The 19,415-nt window shown below is 37.2% G+C and overlaps 1 protein-coding gene across 6 annotated transcripts in view; it reads left to right on the top strand.

Annotated features, from left to right (window-relative positions):
* LDB2 (LIM domain binding 2) overlaps positions 1-19,415 on the top strand; it is a 391,147-nt gene that overhangs the window by 109,584 nt on the left and 262,148 nt on the right. For all 6 annotated transcript variants that reach the window (XM_044680969.1, XM_044680971.1, XM_044680970.1 and 3 more), the window contains exon 2: positions 16,204-16,306. In XM_044680969.1, the coding sequence (XP_044536904.1) occupies positions 16,204-16,306 (103 nt within the window). The remainder of the gene's footprint in view (positions 1-16,203; positions 16,307-19,415) is intronic.

A 19,415-nucleotide genomic window follows, 5' to 3' on the forward strand; every position in this document is an offset into this window, starting at 1 on the left:
GTCTCACTTGATTTTCAAAATAACTCTGAAGAATACATGCCGTTTTACTATTTGCATCTTACCATTGAGGCAACTGAAGCCAAATTTAAGGTGATTTGCATAGCCTCACACAGATGTGGAAGTGTTTAAAAAAAAAAGGTCTTCGTAAGTTCAAATCCAGCACTCTATCCACTAGGCTAAGTAAAGAATGTCTTGGCAAACCAAACAAACTTAAACTCCAGTAACAGCACAAAAACAAACTATTGTTTGGCTAGAGTTTTCTCCATTTTTCTCTTCACTCCTTAGGTTTCTTCATGCTAACTGTTCTTCAATTCTCTGCATTCCATAAAGGTATCTGAGAAGGATCCTTCCTTTNTATATATATATATATAAGCTATTGCTATAGTTCCTAGCAAATGGTGGTTTTTTTCCAGTTTATTTATTTATTTTTATTTTTAATTTTAATTTTGAATACTTTCCCATAGTTACATGTTTCATGTTCTTTCCCTCTCCCCCAACCCTCCCTATCCCTCCGTAGCCTACTCACAATTCCACTGGATTTTACATGTATCACTGATTAAGACCTAATTCCATATTATTGATAGTTGGTCTAGAGTTATCGTTTAGTGTCTTCAACCCCAATCATATCCCCATCAGGACATGTGATCAAGCAGTTGTTTTTCTTCTGTGTTTCTCCTCCCACAGTTCTTCTTCTGAATGTGGGTAGTTTTCTTTATCATAAGTCCGTCAGCCTTGCTCTGGATCCTTGCATTGCTGCATAGCAAATAGCTTTTGTTCTGTTGAAAATGTACTTTTTCTGTATGTGGGAAATTTCATTTCATAGAAATTCAGAGCCTCCTTCCTATTGTAGAATGCCCTTGAGAAACGGATCATCTGAATGCTATCAGTTCATTAGTGGGTTAATCAAAGAGACTTATAGGCATTTGATATCTAAGAATGGGGGTTAGCTCCCATGAAATGGGAACATCCTGGAATTAAAAACAATCTCTGTCCAGGTCTTTGCTTTATCTTGCATCTCCTTTTGCTACCCTGCTTTCTGCTTTCTGGATATGATGCATTGGGAAGGAAACTGGAGTACATTACTACTTAGAGTACACCCTTCGATTTGAGGGAAATACTGAGGGCTAATAGAACATATAATTTACTGTCTTGGCAACCGGATTTTTACACACACACACACACACACAACAACAACAACAACAACAACAACAACAACAACAACAACAACAACAACAACTTTTACACAGAAAAAATCCAAACAACAGAGCAAACAGCAGAGGAGAACAAACAAGTAACCATATCCAAACCTTCCCCAAAAAATGAAAACTGGTCACAAGCTCTTGAAGAGTTCAAATCTGACATTATGAGAAAGATGGAAGGGATCTGGCAAGAAAATAACAGTTTAAAAGGCAGAATTTCACAATTGGAAAGTGAGGCTCAGAAATCAAAAGAATTGATAAGCAAACTGAAGACCAGAAATGACCAGCTGGAAACCTTGAAGAACCAAACAGACCAGATTGAAAAGGAAAACCAAAAGATTATAGCTGAAAACCAGTCTCTAAAGGCTAGAATTGGGCAATTCGAAAATGATGCCCCCAAATCAAGAAAACCCAGAGGCCATGTAGTTCAAACTATCATGGTTCAGAGGAGAAAACTGATGTCCAAAAAGGCCAAAAGATTTGCCTAAGGTCACAGAGGCTGTAAGTGTCAGAGACAGGATTTGAACCTTTGTCTTTTGACTTCAAAGTTGGTGTTTGTTCTATGACCATTCCCCTTTTGCTACCTTGTATATAACAGGTGCTTAATAAATGATTGATTTTTTTACAGCATCCCCTCTCTGGTTCTTGGTCTTAACAATTAGATGCCCTGAGAGACTGGGTTGACTTACAGAAGGAAAAACAAAATCCTAGGAACATGGAATTCAACAAGCAACATTTATTAAACATCTATTTTTGTTTGTTTGTTTGTTCCTTCAAAAATGTTTCATTTTTTCCCAGTTACTTGGAAAAATTATTTTTGAGATTTGTCTTCTAACCTTTTGAATTCCACATTCTCTCCCTTTTTCCCTTACCCCTTCCTGAGATGGTAAGCAATGTGATATTGGTTATGCATGAAGCATCCCCTTTAAACATTTTACTCAGGCTCTGAGGAGACAAAGAAAAAAACAAGTACCTGCTTCCAAGGATATTAGAATATACTAGGTTGATATGCCCTGCCTCTCTAGCTTCTTCTCTTCTTTCCTCCTGTAAAACCTCCTCAGAAACCCTCAACTAGAGAAAACAGGTTTAAAATTCTTTAATCATTTCATGATATGAACATGATGGTCATTGGTTAGGGAAAAAAATTCCAGAATTCTCAGTGCAGTATGAATTTTTATTTTTGTATGCCAAGAATCTGTTTGTGGATATCTTTGTTCTCATTATAACAAACACTATAGCAATGCTGAAATCCATAATCACAAGACTTTGGCCTAACAACCCACATAGGGAAAAAACAACAAAAACAAGTGCATAATTAATACCTATTATTTAGACTATCATATGCACTGAGGTGGATAGCCTATAAAGCTTTTCTGGAGCATAGATCTTGACCAGTGACTGTAAGCAGATGAAGAACTAGACCCAGAATTGAATAGGAGGATGAGAATTTGTTGGATTGCATTTGGGAAAATTCACAGTGCCTTTAAGGACCCTAAGCTTCTTCCTGAAACAAAGGCTCAGCTTTTTAACATCCATATTCTTCTGGAATGCTCTGTGACTGCAAGTAATGGAATATCACAATCTCTGAAAAAGTGAAATTGTCTCTCCCCAAAGAACTATGCTGAGTATGACTAGGCTTAGGTATACTTCCACTGAAGACTTGCACAGTACAACCATCCTAAAGGAAGTCATAAAAGAGATGTTTGATAAGAAAAGGAAGTGGTCCAATCATGTGAAAGACAACCAGAGAAAACTGATAGCCATTCTGGGTACCCCACTGATATTTGGACACTATCAAGAGATTTTGACAAAAGTTCATATCACATTGGATGGATTCTCCTGGGGAAGATTTATTGGAGATGATCAACAGGTGTAATGGATAAGAAGTCATAAATGGTTTGTACTTGTCCCTTTGGAGGGAATACCCACATTGATGAGCTCACAGTTACATTGAAATCCAAATCAAGTTCCAAGAGAATCCTGAAACCATAAGTTATCAACCTAGAACTGAGAAGGACCTCAAAAGTCATATGTCAAACTTTTATTATACCTATGAGAAAATTGATGTCCAAGGAAGCTAAATTTTTTGCCCAAAGTCACATAGGTCATACATGGTCAGAGGCAGGATTTGAACCATTGACTCCCAGGTCAATGATTGTTCCATTATTATTATAAGAGATGCTTTATAAAGAATTTTTTAAATTTAATTCTATTTCTTCATCAGAATCATTTCACAAATGATCCAGAATAACATGGCTGCTTGTAAGGATAGAAAGGTATAAGAAGATACCATATATTTAATATTGGATTAGTTGTTGGAAAAAGTGAGAGAATAGTAGCTTTATGGAAGAACATCATTCACAATACAGTGAACTTGTAGTATAATTGCATTTCGGTACTTCAAGGATCCATGATTTTTATTGGTTTGAGTATTCACTTTTCTCACTTAGGTTTCAGTCTAAACTTAGTAATTTTTTTTTGCTAGTTGCTTCTGAAAAAAAAAAGTCACCTTCTAGCCAGCTTGCTGTTGATAAGGCTCTCCAAATTTTAATTGTTAAATCTAAAAGTATTCAAGATAAAGGCATTAAAATAAGATGCCCACACACTTTATGAGAAATCATGCTGGCATAATGTATCCATGCCCTTTGGTAGACTTTCACCATCATGTAAATGATATTGCATCTATCAAAAACAAATGTAGGCTATCTCAGGTTTGGAATGGTTTGGATTTTATATACATATCCATAAGCATAAACAAGATGGGAGATTATAGGAAATGTAGAGAGAGCCGAAAAGTGGGTTTCTGAAGTGATTTACTCAATTAAGCATTCATTCTATTAATTTCATACTAATGTCAATTTAAAGATCCTGCCTTACTTCATTGGTAACTTCTGAGAAAATATTCCTATAATATAAGCCCAGCTGACATGTACAGATCAGAACCAAAGGAAGAATACAGCAAGTATATATGTTTAAGACCAGTCAGGGTCATGACTAGATGACCCAATGATTTTCTTGGATCATAAGAGATTAAGGAAAAAAAGTCAACTTTCCTCTATGGACCATGATTTCTGATTTGTCTGTCTATTCTTTCTACTTTGACCTGTTTAAGTTTATTTTAATAAAAATGTATTTTTCAAGAAATGATTTATGTTACAGTTCACTCTTTGGATGGGGGTGTATTTGTGCCATGTGACAAGGAGGTTGCCATGGTAATTTCTCATTATTGTTGAATAGAAAAATAATTACTCTGGCAAAATCCCACGTAACCTGTCAGTGCATAAGTTAAAGATGCCTAGGGGCAGCCTTGACTCCAGGATCCTTTTTTGAGGGGGAAACACATAGTGTCCTTATGAGGGAAGAAATTGGGAGGGGAGGAAAATGCTTTTGTGGATTTTTAATATAATTAAGATTCTCTTCCTCTATTTGACTGGCACCATTCTTTTGAAAGGCTTTGCAATTGGGCTGTCAATGGGCCTAGGTTCACCTGTGAGGAGGAACAAAAAGATTTAATCATAGGACTGCATATAGGACTTTCATTGAATGCGTACATTCCAGAGGTCTTTTTGTCTAATGAAAATATATGGGAATTGTTGCATCCACCTCCCTTGCCTTTGTTCAGACCCATTTAATTTCATTTATATTTACCTGGAGGTTGCTTTTTGCAATTGTTCTTTTTCAACCCTTTCCTGCCTAAACCTTGGGGAAAAGTGTACAATTATTACTTATTAACATTCAATGAATTCATTGAATGTCAAAAAGCTAACTACATCTGCATCTTATCTTCTTAAAGATGCTAAGCTTCATGAGGACAGGGACCAAACTTTATTTCTTATCTTAAAATTGCACCTTCCCCATTACCTAGCATCATACTTTTTGTGCTTTAAGTATTTGTTCAATAAATAGATGGGAGGATGGATTTGTACATATATACATATACATATATGTGTGTGTATGTGTTTGTTTGTTACCTACCAAGCCACTATAAAAATTCAACAATAGTTTTCTCTTTTCTTCTTTGAAAATATGTATAGACTAGATATGTATCTTATATCAATTTAGATCCATTTGCTTATTTTTTTAAGTCACAAGGTATTGTTATATTCTTTGAGTCATCTTACAATGCAATAAAAAGGCCTATGACATTTTCCCCTCCCGTGGGCTACCTTTTGTTAATCTCTAATCATAGCATTTAATTGCTAAAAAGGAACTTAGTCTAACCTCTTCATTTTAGAAATTAGAATCTCGTTGCTCAGAATGGTCAAGAGACTTGCCCTTGGTCACACAACTATTGGCAGCATTTAGAACTGAAATCTAAATCCTCCAACTCTCTGATTAGTGTTCTTCCTCATACAATGTAATGCCTCCCACAAAAGCAACAAATTACAGTTATTTTAATTGTAGTTATTATGGTACTAAAATATTAAGTTCATATATTTCCACACCCTTCACATAGAGAAGAGGAAGATGAGCCCAGGAAAAATTAAATGACTTATCTAAGGCCCTAGAGGTATAAAGAGACAAGATTCAAAGTCAGGATTAGGAAGGAAGGATCATCTCTCTTCTCCTCTCTTCTGTCTTTGTCTCTCCTTGTGATAGGTGCTCCTTTTCTCCTTCCCTCCCTTCATTCCTCCCTTCCTCTGTTCCTTCCTCCCTTCCTTCCTTCCTCACTTCCTCTTTCTCTCTTTTCATCATCTGTAAAATGAGGAGACTGGATTAAGCGATCTCTTAAGATCCTTTTAGCTGTGACATAGATTTGAACATCTATGATTTCTCAAGTTTAAATGGCCAAAATTGAACTTCCATCATTCTGTTGATGGCACTATTCCTTCCAGGCACCCAAACTCAAAATTTAAAGCTATATTTACATTTTTCCTCCTTCTCTTATCCTCCAACATCCAATTTCCTGTCAAATCCTTTTGATTCTACCCTTACAATATTTATTGCATTTCTAATTCTCCTCTCACTACAAGTGCCCTAATTCAGATCTTCAATTACTTCTCACTTAGGCAATTGTGATAGCCTTCTAAGTTATCTCTTTGCCTCCTGTCTATGTCTTCTTCAGTCCTTCAGTCTACCTCTCACATTGCTGCCAGAGAAAATCTGATATATACACATACATACACACACATACCTCAATAGGTAACCACTGAAGAGTCTGGAATAGAAGAGTTACATATACATGCAAATATACTTATATATGTATATACCTATGTATATATACACATACCTAGAATTCAACATTCAAAGTCTCCTAATATTCTAGGCCATCTATAATCCGATTCTGATCTGTCTCTTAAACTTTTTTTGGTGCTATTCCTCATTATATATTCTTTATTCTATATAAACTATCTGTTCCCTTGCTCTATCCTGACTTTCCTCCCTCTCTACCTTTTATCAGGCCATTCCCTATGGGTAGATGTCTCTCTATCCCCATCTGTAGTTTCTCCTTTCCTTTAGGAACTAGCCCAGGTGCTACTTTCATGGAATCTTTCTTGATGAACCCCAGTCAAAGTGCTCCTACCATCTGAAAATTTCTGCTTCCTTTGTCTGGTCTTTTTCTTTTTTATAGTATCCCTTTATACTTTCCTGCACGTCATAATTATTTGCCTACATCTCTCTCAATCTCCACCCCCCCACTAGACTACAAGCTCCTTTAAAATCAGAGTCCACATTGTATCTTTTTTCTGAACACCAACAACTAACATAGTGCCCAATACACACACAATAGGCAATTAATAAGTGCTTGTTTAATTTTTTTCTAAGCACTAATACTGACTGGAGTCCACTGAAGGATTTAGAAATAAGTCATGGCATCTGTTCTAGAGAGGTCTTGTAAAACATTCATCTACAAATGCTAAAAAATATCAACATCACAATTTGTTTAGAATAGGAATCTGTGGATAGATTTCAGGGGATCAATGGACTTGGACAGGAAAAAAATACATCTTTATTTCAACATAATTGAGGCCTTTGTAATCCTGTATATTCTCTTTTATGCATTTAAAACTAGAATACTGACAAGGGATACATAGATTTCATTTTGCCAAAAAAGATTCATGATACACACATAATAGCAAACAAGTTTAAGAACCCTGCATCAAAAGAATAAAAAAGGACTTCTCCCCATCCCCAAATAACTAAATAGATTGGTAACATTTTGTTTCAGTAAGCAAATGACATCAAGAAAGCATTTTAAATTATTTTCTGACTATCAAACCCTTCTCTACATTTTTGGCAATCCATTGAGCTATCCATGATCAGAGAGAAGAAAAATGGATCCTAAAACAGTTGTAGTAGTAGAGAGCTGTTCTACTTTGAACCTTTTCTAAATGCAATCTCTCATTAGTAGATGATAACATGGTTGTGTCTCTGGCTTCTCCACCTACCAACTATAGCAGTATATGCTTGGGTCCGTAACTATGACCATTCTTCACTGTCAAGATGCTTCCAAGAAATATTTATGCATTTTCAGGATGTGAGCAAAATTGTGTAGCTCTAAAGGAGAGATGTCCCAATGGTCAATTGTGATGTGATCTTCATACTAATTCCCACCATTGTTCTTTTATCTGTGGTTTGCATGGATCCCCAGCAAAAGAGGGAAATCTGAGCAGAGGTCTGGATTGAGCTCTCATTGACTTGTTAGCTAGGTAGCACATTAGGCTACCTACCTAGTGTTGGTCTTGGAGTAAGGGAGAGCTGAATTTAAATCCTGTCTCAGACAAGATTATTAGTAGTCTGACCTGGGCAAGTCATTTTAACCTCTTTCAGTCTCCATTTGCTTCCCTCTGAAATCTGGAGGTTGGACTTGATTAACTCTAAGGACTCTTTCAGCTCTGCTTTTCTGCCCTCTGATTCTATGACATTCTCTCTTCAGTTCTTTCTCCTCTGCCTTTCCACACATTGACAATTGTATGACTTCGTAAAAGCCATGGGTTGCTTTTCAGCAAAGAATGCCCAATCTCTCTTCTCAAAGCTTCGTTTCTGCCACCATCACTGTTGCTTCTCATTGATTCTATCCATTTAACCCGTCTTAGTAATGGCAGGGATGATTGACAATTTCATGATTCTTTCATTTCTCGAATCAACTGTTAATTGAGGTTAGCAAAAAGAAAAAAAAAACAGCCCAATATTGAGTGGTATGAACTTGGACAGATTTGGGGAGATAGTGGAGGATGGAAGATCCTGGCATGCTTTGGTCCATGGGGTCACATAGACTTGGACAAGCCTGAGAGATAAAACAAACAACAGCAACGTGAATGGCAGTGCTCTGCAGCATCTCCGGAGAATTCTGTTCTCATTTTGATTTCTCTAGTCACTGACTCTTGCTAGTAACAGGAGTAGTTTTGCTCTTTGTGTAGGCACTGCCATCTCCTGTTCTCAAGGCAGATGGGCTTGAAGATGGAGAAAGCTGATTATTTGATCATCTGCATCTCTCATGTATCTAGACACTCAAGCACTGAGCTCCTACTACACTGGGCTGTTTGATTTGTTGCCAAAAGATTGTTTACTTGGTCCAACTGAGGTTTTTTTTTATCTCATTTCAGCTCTCTAGCATCTTTATTATGCAAATTAGTCATACAAAACAACTTTACTGATCCCAGGAACAGTAATAAATATACAAGTAGAAACAAGGGATATTCAAAGAGAGAACCATTGTTGAGAAGAACCACACGGTGGGGGTGGGTATTGAAAAGATGAAAAGGAAATACTTGAGTTCAGTTGGAATTGTTTCTTTCTCATGTGTAAGTAACTGTGTAGGTAACTGATTTTTAATAGAGAAATATTGTCCTTTGAAGGAATAATTGTTGCATCATACACAGATAGACTGTAGAGAAACAATGTGTTTTAATGGAAAGAAGCCGTAGTTGGGAGAGCCTAGGTTCAAATCCTGTCTCCTGAGACTTTGAGCTGAGACCTTAAGCAAGTTATTTAACTTCTCTGAGTATCAGTTTCCCAAACTATACAATAGGGATAATAGTACCTACCTGAATATTATGAGGATTAAATTTGACAATTTTTCTCATTTTATTCTCAGAACAAATGAATGAATTAAGTATTTTTAAATACTTTGTGCAAAACACTGTGCTAATCTCTGGGGATATAAATTTTAAAAAGTAAGGCTCTGTTTTCAAGGAGTTCACATTTTGATGGTTGTGTATGAGGGAAGATAATACAGATATCTCTTGCCCATCACAGGAGTTAGGGGATCAATGCCCCAGCACAATTTTTGGCTCTCCTTTCATACTAGAGAAGTATGAATTTTTTTCCTTTTTCTTTCATGGGGTGTTTGCATTACCTTATTGTAAAATTATATATAACAGTACATATGTTTTTGTGTTTATAAGTTACTAAACTTTTTAAGATATCTCTACATTTTTAGCCATGTGTATTGTCTGTTAGCTTGGGTATTCTTTTCTTTAACTTTTTTGCATATTTTAACTTTAAAAAAGAAATCATGTATACTTGTGGCATTAAAAGTTAACATATGTTGATATTATACAATACTATACTTATATTTTATGCATTTCTGAGTTCTGAAACTTTGTGTCATCTGCTGGCCTTTGGCTGTTTTGCTGGCTTTCTCAAAACTTCCGTCCATATTCCCATTTAATTCCTTATGTCAGCTCACAATATAGTAAAACAATGATGGAATAAGTCACAATGTGGAAGGATACCTGTATATGTGGAACTTGATAGAAGCAAATCAGAAGGAAAGATCCCATAGTCCTTAGGATGCAATGACAAAGATGATGGTAATGTGCCATCTTTAATATCATTTCCACTCATAAAGACATACCAGTTTCTGATGCTGAACCATTTTGACAATGCCAAAACTTTGGGAACAAGAATGTTCTTTTCTGAATCTTTAATAAATCTGGCTATCATACCTGCAGTAGCCTCCAGACCAGAGCTTGAAAGGGGTTTGCTTTGAAGGATGATGGCTGCTGACACTAGACTGGAATCCTTGCTCTATCCAGGGTTCTTTGGCTCATCAGGGTTTTTTTGGTCTGTTAAGAAGTCTTTATTGGGGTGTGAAGACGAAATGGTGATCAAGATGGTAGTAGTTTGATTTGACTTACTACTGACTTTTCTGCCTCTTATCTCTCTCTCAAGGTGCCCTATTCTTTCAGCTAGGCTGGCTTACCTTGTCCTCTGGGTGGTAGATGGTCAAGATGTTTGGCCCCTTCTCCATAGAAGCTACATTCCCTGCTTAATAGCTATGAGGGCTTGATTAGAAGCAGCATTGATAGGTGTTGGAGTACTGCAACTTCCAGGGTTCTTTTGTCTTTCTACCTGTTGGTAGCAATTGATCAAAAGTTGTTGTTGGTAGGTAAGTTCTATATTATTTTCCCCATTTTACAGATGAGAATACACAGGCCATAAAATATTTGCATTAGGAGTGACTTACTTATTCACTAGTCTGACCCCTTTATATGGGAAAATTGGACTTCTTGCATTTATTAATTGACAACTTAGTATGCTCTGTTAGTTTCTAGGTATATGGAAGGACAGTAATTATGACACAGTGCCTGCTCTGAGGAATATCGTCTAGTACAACCTCCTCATTTTGTATTTAACCACCAGGTGGCATTGCTAACCACTAACCTGACCCTGTTCAGAAACTGATTAAATTCTATGACTACCCTGCCAATTATACATTCCACCCCACTGAGTACAAACACTGAAAAAGTGCTAAGAATTCTATGGCTCTTAGCTCCATCTCTCCTCCTGAGTTGTTGCCCTGTCAGCAAGCTTCAGCAAGCCTAAAAGGTGTGATTAGTATGATCTGACAAAATCAAAATTCATTCTCAGCTCTTGCAAGTTGGTAACCTGTCTTTTTCCTGAACTTGTTATAGCTCCCTAGTACCTTTGTATATTAGAGTCAACCTCACAGAAAAAGTCAAAGTATATTTAACCATATACCATATTTTACTCTTTGCACAGAATCAATGTCAAAAATAAAATGAAACTATATCAAAATAAACATTAAAAATATATACCACTTCAGAGCTATCCCTGGAACCTAAATTTGGCCAAGCTGTGGTGAGAAAAAATAACTAAAGGATAAAAGATTTCTACATAAATGAAATAATTGAGGCCCTTAGAGTTGAAATCATTTGCCTAAAGTCACATTCACACTTGAAACCTAGACTAAAAACTTATAAATAAATGAAATCACCTGGTATAGTGAAAAAATACTAAATTGAAGTTAGAAGACCCAATGGGTGTCCTTGTATTACTCACTTCCCCTTCTGGCCCCCAATTTCTTCATGTTTAAAATGAAAAAGAGGGTGAAACTAGATGAGCTCCATATTCTTTCTAACCTTCATTGGATTCTCAATTGAGAGATGGCATAGCCTAATGGATAGAGAGTGAACTCACAGTCAGGAAGACCTGGGTTCAAATCCCACCCCAGACATTGTATAACTCCTAATCAGCCCATTTTTCTGAACTGGAGAAAATAAACTTGAGCTCACAGGTTTGTTGTGAGGAGCAAATGATCCAAAGAAAGTAACATAAACATTTTGGAATCCTTAAGAAATTAGAAAAAAGTGGGTTTTTCACCATAAGATAAAACATGTTTAAACCTATTATGCACAGCATTCAGTGCCCTCTATACTCTGCCTTTGTAGCCTCATCTCATAAACATCTCCTCACTGACTTTACTTTTTTCCCTAACTCTGTGCAAGCACATGCCCATTTCTCATACCTAGGATGCACCTATTTCTCACCTCCACATCTCGGAATCCTTTTCTAACCTCAGGACACAACTTCAGTATCACCACTTCAATGAGGCTTTCTCTGAGTCTTGAGCATCCTGGGTTACTTCTCATTTTTCTTTATACTATATTCATTTGTGTACTTGTTACCTTCCTCTAGTAATTATAAACTCCTTTAGGATTGTAGGGACTGAACTGTTCCATTTTAGGTTTTTGTTCCGTCTAGTGCCTCCCACCCAATACCATACTCATAATGGAGGCCCTTAATATTTGCTGAACTGTTTTTACTTTGAACAATCCTATATTTGCCTTCACAATAATAAGCCAGACAATCAACCTAAAAATGATGGCAGTGGTAACCAAGTCTTGGTCAAAAGATGGAATATTATCAACAAATGGGTTTTTTATTTTTCTGGACTTCTTGAGTGAATCTTGAGTCCTTTAATTTTGTTGAGGCTATTCCCATTGATGCCAGAAAAAAAAAAGAATTTGTGAATTATAGTTTTTTTTCCCTTGAAGTGTGTTCAGTAGATAAGGACTGAAGTCAATTTGTTGGGTCATGGCAGCTAATTTTTGCAAACCTTTCCCTCTCCTGAACTTTCCTGTTAACATCTAGGGTACACCCTCCTCTAAGGCCCTCAAATTTTCTACCTTAGCCTCATCTTTGATTCATCATTCTTACCTACATAGTCAATACATATCCCAATATTGTTATTTCTACCTTCACAATGACACTTGATTTATCTACTCACACAGCCACCACCCTTAGATGGCTTTCACCGTCTCTTACCTGGATTATTATTACAATAGCCTTGTAATTGGTCTCTTGGCTTCTTATTTCTCTTTATTCCATCCATCTTCCACTCATTTACCAACGTGCTTTTCCTAAAATACCATCTCCTTATTCATTACATTCCAGTGGCTTTCTATTACACTAGGATCAAATATAAAGTCATCTCTTTAACATTAAATGTTATTCACAATCTGACCTCTTCCTACCTTTCCCACCTTTTTATTTTGCTCGTTTCATTACAATCTGTGATCTAATCACTCTGACCTAATCCTAAGTCCTCTCACACATTATTTTTCAAATAATACCAGATCACATTTATATAGAACTTAACAGTTTGTAAAGCACTTTCTTCATGTTAGTTCTCAGAGGTGTAGGTTTTACCATTCCCATTTTACAGACCCCAGAACAGGACCTCTGAGAGTTTGTGACTTGCCTAATATCATACAACTGGAAACAAAAATCTTCTGACCACAAATCAAGTGTTTTTTTTTTCATTAAGGAGGCAAGTATTTATTAAGTTTTTACCATGTGCCAGACATTGTATTACATTCTGTGTAACAAAGACAAGAATAGTCCTTGCCCACAAGGAGCTTGTGTTCTCTTGGAGTTGGTGAATGTGCTTATATATATACAAAATGCAATAGATTGAAAATGAATTTGGTGGGAGACAGAAGAGGTGTCTACAATTACAGGCATCAGGACAAATCTCTTGAGATGAGTATTGATAGGAGCTAAAAATTCAGAGAGGGAGAGAGAGAGAGAGAGAGAGAGAGAGAGAGAGAGAGAGAGAGAGAGAGAGAGAGAGAGAGAGAGAGAGAGAGAGAGATGGAGGGAGAGAGGGAAGGGAGAGAGGGAAGGGAGGAAGTATAAGTATGAGATGTAGAGACCTGGGAGACCACAGGACAATCTATAAATGGGACAGCTATTTTTCTGGATGGGTTGTTTGTTGTTTGTTAGTCCGGGACTACTTTCAGTCTGATATAAGGCTATTTGGAAAGAAAAGGGTAGTTTGTATACAGATCCCATCATCTTTCCTGGGTGGTTTTGTTTTCAACATATTTCTTTAGGGAAATAGCTGTACTAATTGAAAAATTGCCAAAGAAAAAAGTTTCTGTTTGTCCGAGTTTGTTCTGTTTTCTGAAGAAGTTGATGACTGCATAAATCTTTGGTGGCCTTTTTTTATTGTTCTTTCCTGGGCTCAAGACTCATTCCTGAGGCTTGCCAGGAATAGCAGCTTTATGCTGCCATAAGAACAACATGTTAATAGGGAAAATAGAGACCTATCGTTCTCACAAGTGGTCCTGAGAAATGGAGGCTGTTATCCAGAGAGCACCCCTCCCTTGGATAATTCTTCTTTAAAACACAAATTCCTGTAGCACTGGAATCTGTGGAAGATCTAACCCTCAGCATATGGCCCCAAAGCAAGCTCTCTCAGGGAATGAGTCCAATGTGGTTCTCAAGAATTTGAGGAAATGGGGTCTGCTGTTTGGATGAAGGAGTGGTGTTGAATGGTTCCTTAAGCCATTAGATTCCTTCACAACATTGCTGGCTCCCTCTCATAGGATAGCTCATATGTCTCTATGTGGACATGCAATTGCTTATAGGCAGTGTGTAGTTAGACAGAACTCAATACATTTTCTGAATAACTAAATGAAAATCTAGTAATAATAGTAGTAGTAGTAGTAGTACTAGTACCAGTAGTACTAGTACTAGTAGTAGTACTAGTAATAGTAGTAACATTTGTATAGTGCCTACTCTGTGCCAAGCATTTTACAAATATTATCTCATTTGGTCCTCACAACAACACTTGGAAAGTAGGCACCATTATTTTTCCTATTTCACAGTTGAAGAAACTGAGGCAAACCAGAAGTAGTGACTTTTCCAGGGTTACGCAGGTAGCAAGTACCTGAGATAGGATTTGAGCTCAGGTCTTCCTGACTCCAGGTCTAGAACTCTAACCACTTCACCTTCTAGATTCCACCTTTAATCTAGCTGCTTTGTTGTTGTTGTTCTTCTTCTTTAGTCATGTCCAAATCTTCATGACACATTTGGGATTTTCTTGACAAAGATATTAGATTTTCTTGCCATTTCTTTCTCCAACTCACTTAAAGATAAGTAAAGATAAACTGAGGCAAAAAGGGTAAAGTGGCTTGCCCAGGGTCACACAGTAAATAAAGGTCTAAAGCCAGATTTGAACTCAGGAAGAAGAGTCTTCCTGACTCCAAGTCTAGTACTCTATTTTGTATGTCATCCAGCTGCCTCAATCTAGCTGCTGCCCATCCCCAAACAAGCCTCCTTTCTGTGAGTGCCCAAGATTCCACTGAAATATCCTATTTTCAACAAACACGTGGCAGTAACTAATCAATATAATTTGCTATCAGTCTACTCTTTTCTGTGTGTGAAGTCATGAAAATATTAAAGTTGCAAGTTACATATATAATCATATGTGTGATTATATGCAACCTGTGTCTTTCCTAGGTACATTTTATCTTTAATCCCATAGGCAGCCACTGAGTACCTGATCTGTGCAAGTTTAGGCTATGCTTGGGCAACTCACAAAAGAATAAGACAGTCCCAGTTGCTATGGAGCTGGTAGGGGAGACAAAACACTTATACAAGGAACTACAACATAAGGGAAAATGTGAAAAATCAATAAAAAGGGTAAAGGAAGGGAATAAGCATTTATTAAGTTCCTACTGTGTGCCAGCACCTCATTAAATACTATAAGTTATTGTCTCATTTGATCATTACTACAAGCCTGGGAAGTAGGTGCAATTTTTATACTCATTTAATATTTGAGGAAACTGAGGCAGAGGTTATGTGACCAACCCAGGGTTACCCAGCTAGTAAGTGTCTGAGACCAGATTTGAACTCAATTCCTCCTGACGCCAGACCCAAACCTCATACCATCTAGCTGCCTCAAATACGAAAAAAATATAGGTGAGTCGATGCTGAAAAAGACCACATTTTTAGATAGGGGAATAGTTCCTCACAGTCAGAAAGACCTGGGAAAATTTCAATAAGAGGCTAAACTCATAGATGTCTGCATATATATAATTAAATAACTTATTAAAAACACTAGCCAGGGGGACATTTTAAAGATTCCCCTCTCCAAAATAGATTTTCAAAATAGCAAAGAGAAAAAAATATATATTAATAGGTTTCTGTATGAAATATAAATGCTTTGTGTTAAAAGTCAGTTAAGAAGTTACTGTGTCTGTAATAAGTATGTTAGATGCTCACAAATATATCTTCAATAATTCATTTTCTTTCAATTTGTATTAACTAGCTTATAGAGTTAGAAATGAATCTTGACTTGAGATAATTAATTTGAAGAGTGACCAAATGCATGACCTCACCTTCAAAAATACCCATGTGTCCCTGCCAACTTAATAAATTATTGGGAGACTGGGATTTCTTTCTTCTTTTTGAGAAGTTTTCTTTTTTGAGGTCTAACTTGCTAAATCCATGATCACTCTCTTTCCAGGATAGTGACAACCTCTGGTGGGATGCCTTCGCAACAGAGTTTTTTGAAGATGATGCCACATTAACCCTTTCATTTTGCTTGGAAGATGGACCAAAGCGATACAGTAAGAAAGAAGTTTCTGATTTCTAATATTGTCCCTTTTGTTTCACTAATTCTCTTTCCTATAAGAAAAACTACAGCGGGTTTTGAAAGAGCCAGACAGTGCTGATATCTGACAATAATGCCTCCACTTGTAACAATGTGCTGCATTCCCATCAAGATTTTGTAAGAGGAAATGGGGCTCCAACCCTGTCTTGAGAAATTTTTTTAGAGGTTTAGGGTGTTTGGGCATTTCTACATTTGAAGAGCCAGTAAAAATACAGACATGAGCAACCTATGATAAGTTAAAACTCCATCAGGATTGTTTCTATCCATCCTTTTGCAGCGATCCTGCCTATTCTTGACAGCTCAGACTTTGTACCCAGGACTCTGAATCAGAAGAACTTCTTTTTTGTGCGTTCTTTATGTTTGTTTCTGGTCTTAAAAGTGACTGATTGACTCTGTATCACTCACATGCTTCTAATTCCATTTTATCAATTGTCTCAGGTATTTATTTGACAAATGTTATCTTTTTTCTGGGGGAGAAAAAAAACAAAGCCACTTTGAACATGCATTTTTGGATTAGTGTTGACAGAATTATAGCTTCTTGCTTTTCGAGCAAGTGATAACTCGGTAAAGATCCCCAAATTACAGCCCGGAGCCCCGTGGGTAACAGCTGATCTGTCCTGATTAGGTTGAGTCAACTTGTCAGACATCAGATTTGCTAGTTGTGTTATCAGTCTGGAAGGCAAAGATACATCAGCACCAAAGCAATTAATGTCCAGTTAGATCAGAGGGAGTTGTGTTTCCAGAAAACAGTACTACATATGAAAGAATTTGTCAAAGGGTAAAACACCCATTCTGTCACAAACAGAGTGATAATGGCTGAGCTCTCTCTGTTGTGAATGGGGCAGGATCAGCTTCGTATCATTTGGTAATTCACAGTAAAGCTGCTGATAAACATGATGGAGAGATCAAATTACAGTCAAGTGCATTGTAAAGCAACTAGTGAAGGAGGGTTCTTTTTGGGGTGACCTTTATACAATCGAATGCTCTGGCACATTAATCTTGGTAGCCATCTGAGCCATCAAGATAAATTTCACTTCACCATACTATTAATTGTGGGGTTTTGTTTTTCTCTGTTTTTGTTCAGGTCTGTCATTTTACTTATATAGAGAATATTCCATGTGTGCTGGTGTAGACCACCTACTTTTTTGGTATTTGCAAGTTTAAAAAGCTATTTAGGGCCAAGAAGGTTCAGTGGCTTGCCTGTTGTCATCTAGTGATTCCAAGGCTGGCTCCCCTAACAAAAACATCAATGATGGGGACAATTTAAAAAAATAATTATTGTGGGAAGTTAGGTGGCTCAGTGGGTTGAAAATCAGTCCTAGAGACGAGAGATCCTGAGTTCAAATCTAGCTCAGACTCTTTCTAGCTGTGTGACCCTGGGCAAGTCACTTAACCCCCATTGTCTAGCCCTTACCACTCAGTGTTCTGCCTTGGAACCAATGGACGGTATTGATTCTAAGGCAGAAGATAAAGGTTAAAAAAATCCATTATTTAATGCCTTATATCTATATGGTTGCTAGGTGATCCAGTGGATAGAGAGCCAGGCATAGAGTCAGGAGGACTTTTCCTGAGTTCAAATCCAGCTGAGACACTTACTAGCTGTAAAACCCTGGGTAAGCCACATAACCCCATTTGCCTTAGTTTCCTCTTCTGGAAAATGAGCCAGAAAAAGGAAATAGCAAAACACTCCAGTATTTTTGCCAAGAAAACCCCAAATGGGGTCATGAAGTCAGACACAACTAAGACAACTGAGTAACAACACATTTATATTGCACTATATAGTTTCTAAAATACTTTTCATATAATTTCTTATCTGATTCAGCATTCCAGTGAAGAAGGTATTATCCCCATTCTCCAGATAAAGAAAACAGAGATCAGGAAGGTCAAGAGACTTGCCTGATATTACACAACTAGTAAACACCTAAGTAGAGTAAAAGATCAAGTGTAGAATTATCATCCAAATTGAGGATAGAGAACTGGCCTCAAAATGGGGAAGACTTGGGTGCAAATACTGCCTCTGATAGATATTGGTTATGTGCCTCCAGGACTGTTACAGCTTCTAAATGTTCCATGTGGCCCTCTAAGATGCTAAGTTACAGAGAAATTACCAAAACTATATTGATAGAACATCATGAAAGAAATCCTAAATTCAATCACTATCTTTATCAAGAGCTGAATTATTTCAGAACGTTGCCATTGTGGTACTTTAGAGGCTAGGCTGTAGCTTTTATGTTTAATTGGACAATTCTTACCTTTTTTTGTATTCTGGACCCCTTTCGCAGTTTGGTGAAGCCTACAGACTACTTCCCAGAATTATGTTTTTAAGTAATTGATGGAAATGCTAGATATCAGTGAGAGCTTAGTGAAAATCCAAATTCATGGACCCCATCCTGCTGAAATCTAGCCATGGACCTCCATGGTGTTCCACTCAAGAACCTTTAATTTAGACATCTGTTCCATTGTTGTTTTAGAAGTGTTTCAGTTAAGCTCTGAGTATGAGAAAGACAGACAAAGGTAGATTATAGTTGTCCTTGGTGTAATTCCGTTAAAGCCCTGGCCATGCCCACTGGTCAGGACACAATTATTGGAGCCCTTTCTACTGGGTCATGGACTACAGAATGAACCCTGGAGAAAGCTCACTAGAGAAGACATATATTCCTATCTCCAGAAGCCCATAAGCCCCTTCAGGTGAGTGAGGTTGGATGAACAATGATCTCACAAGTCTCAGTTTTAGGTGAAGTCTCCAGGAGATGAATGAGTCCTGCAGTCTTAGCAATTACTCTACCCTAAAAAGGCTGCCTGATCAATGGTGAATAATTTCGAACTAAGCAATAATCCATCTTTTGAGATTTCTTCCAAGGCATAGACAGGGCTAACTTTGAGTTATCTTTGTTTATGCTTCTCTGCTTTGTTAGAGAATCCATTGAGGTCTGCATAACAATGGAGAATTATGGCAGAAAACATCATAATAAACCAAATTCTTCTCTTCTCCCTGCTCTCTCTCTCTCTCTCTCTCTCTCTCTCTCTCTCTCTCTCTCTCTCTCTCTCTCTCTCTCTCTCTCTCT

Source organism: Gracilinanus agilis, chromosome 6 (genome assembly GCF_016433145.1).
Source record: "Gracilinanus agilis isolate LMUSP501 chromosome 6, AgileGrace, whole genome shotgun sequence".
NCBI classification, from domain to species: domain Eukaryota; kingdom Metazoa; phylum Chordata; class Mammalia; order Didelphimorphia; family Didelphidae; genus Gracilinanus; species Gracilinanus agilis.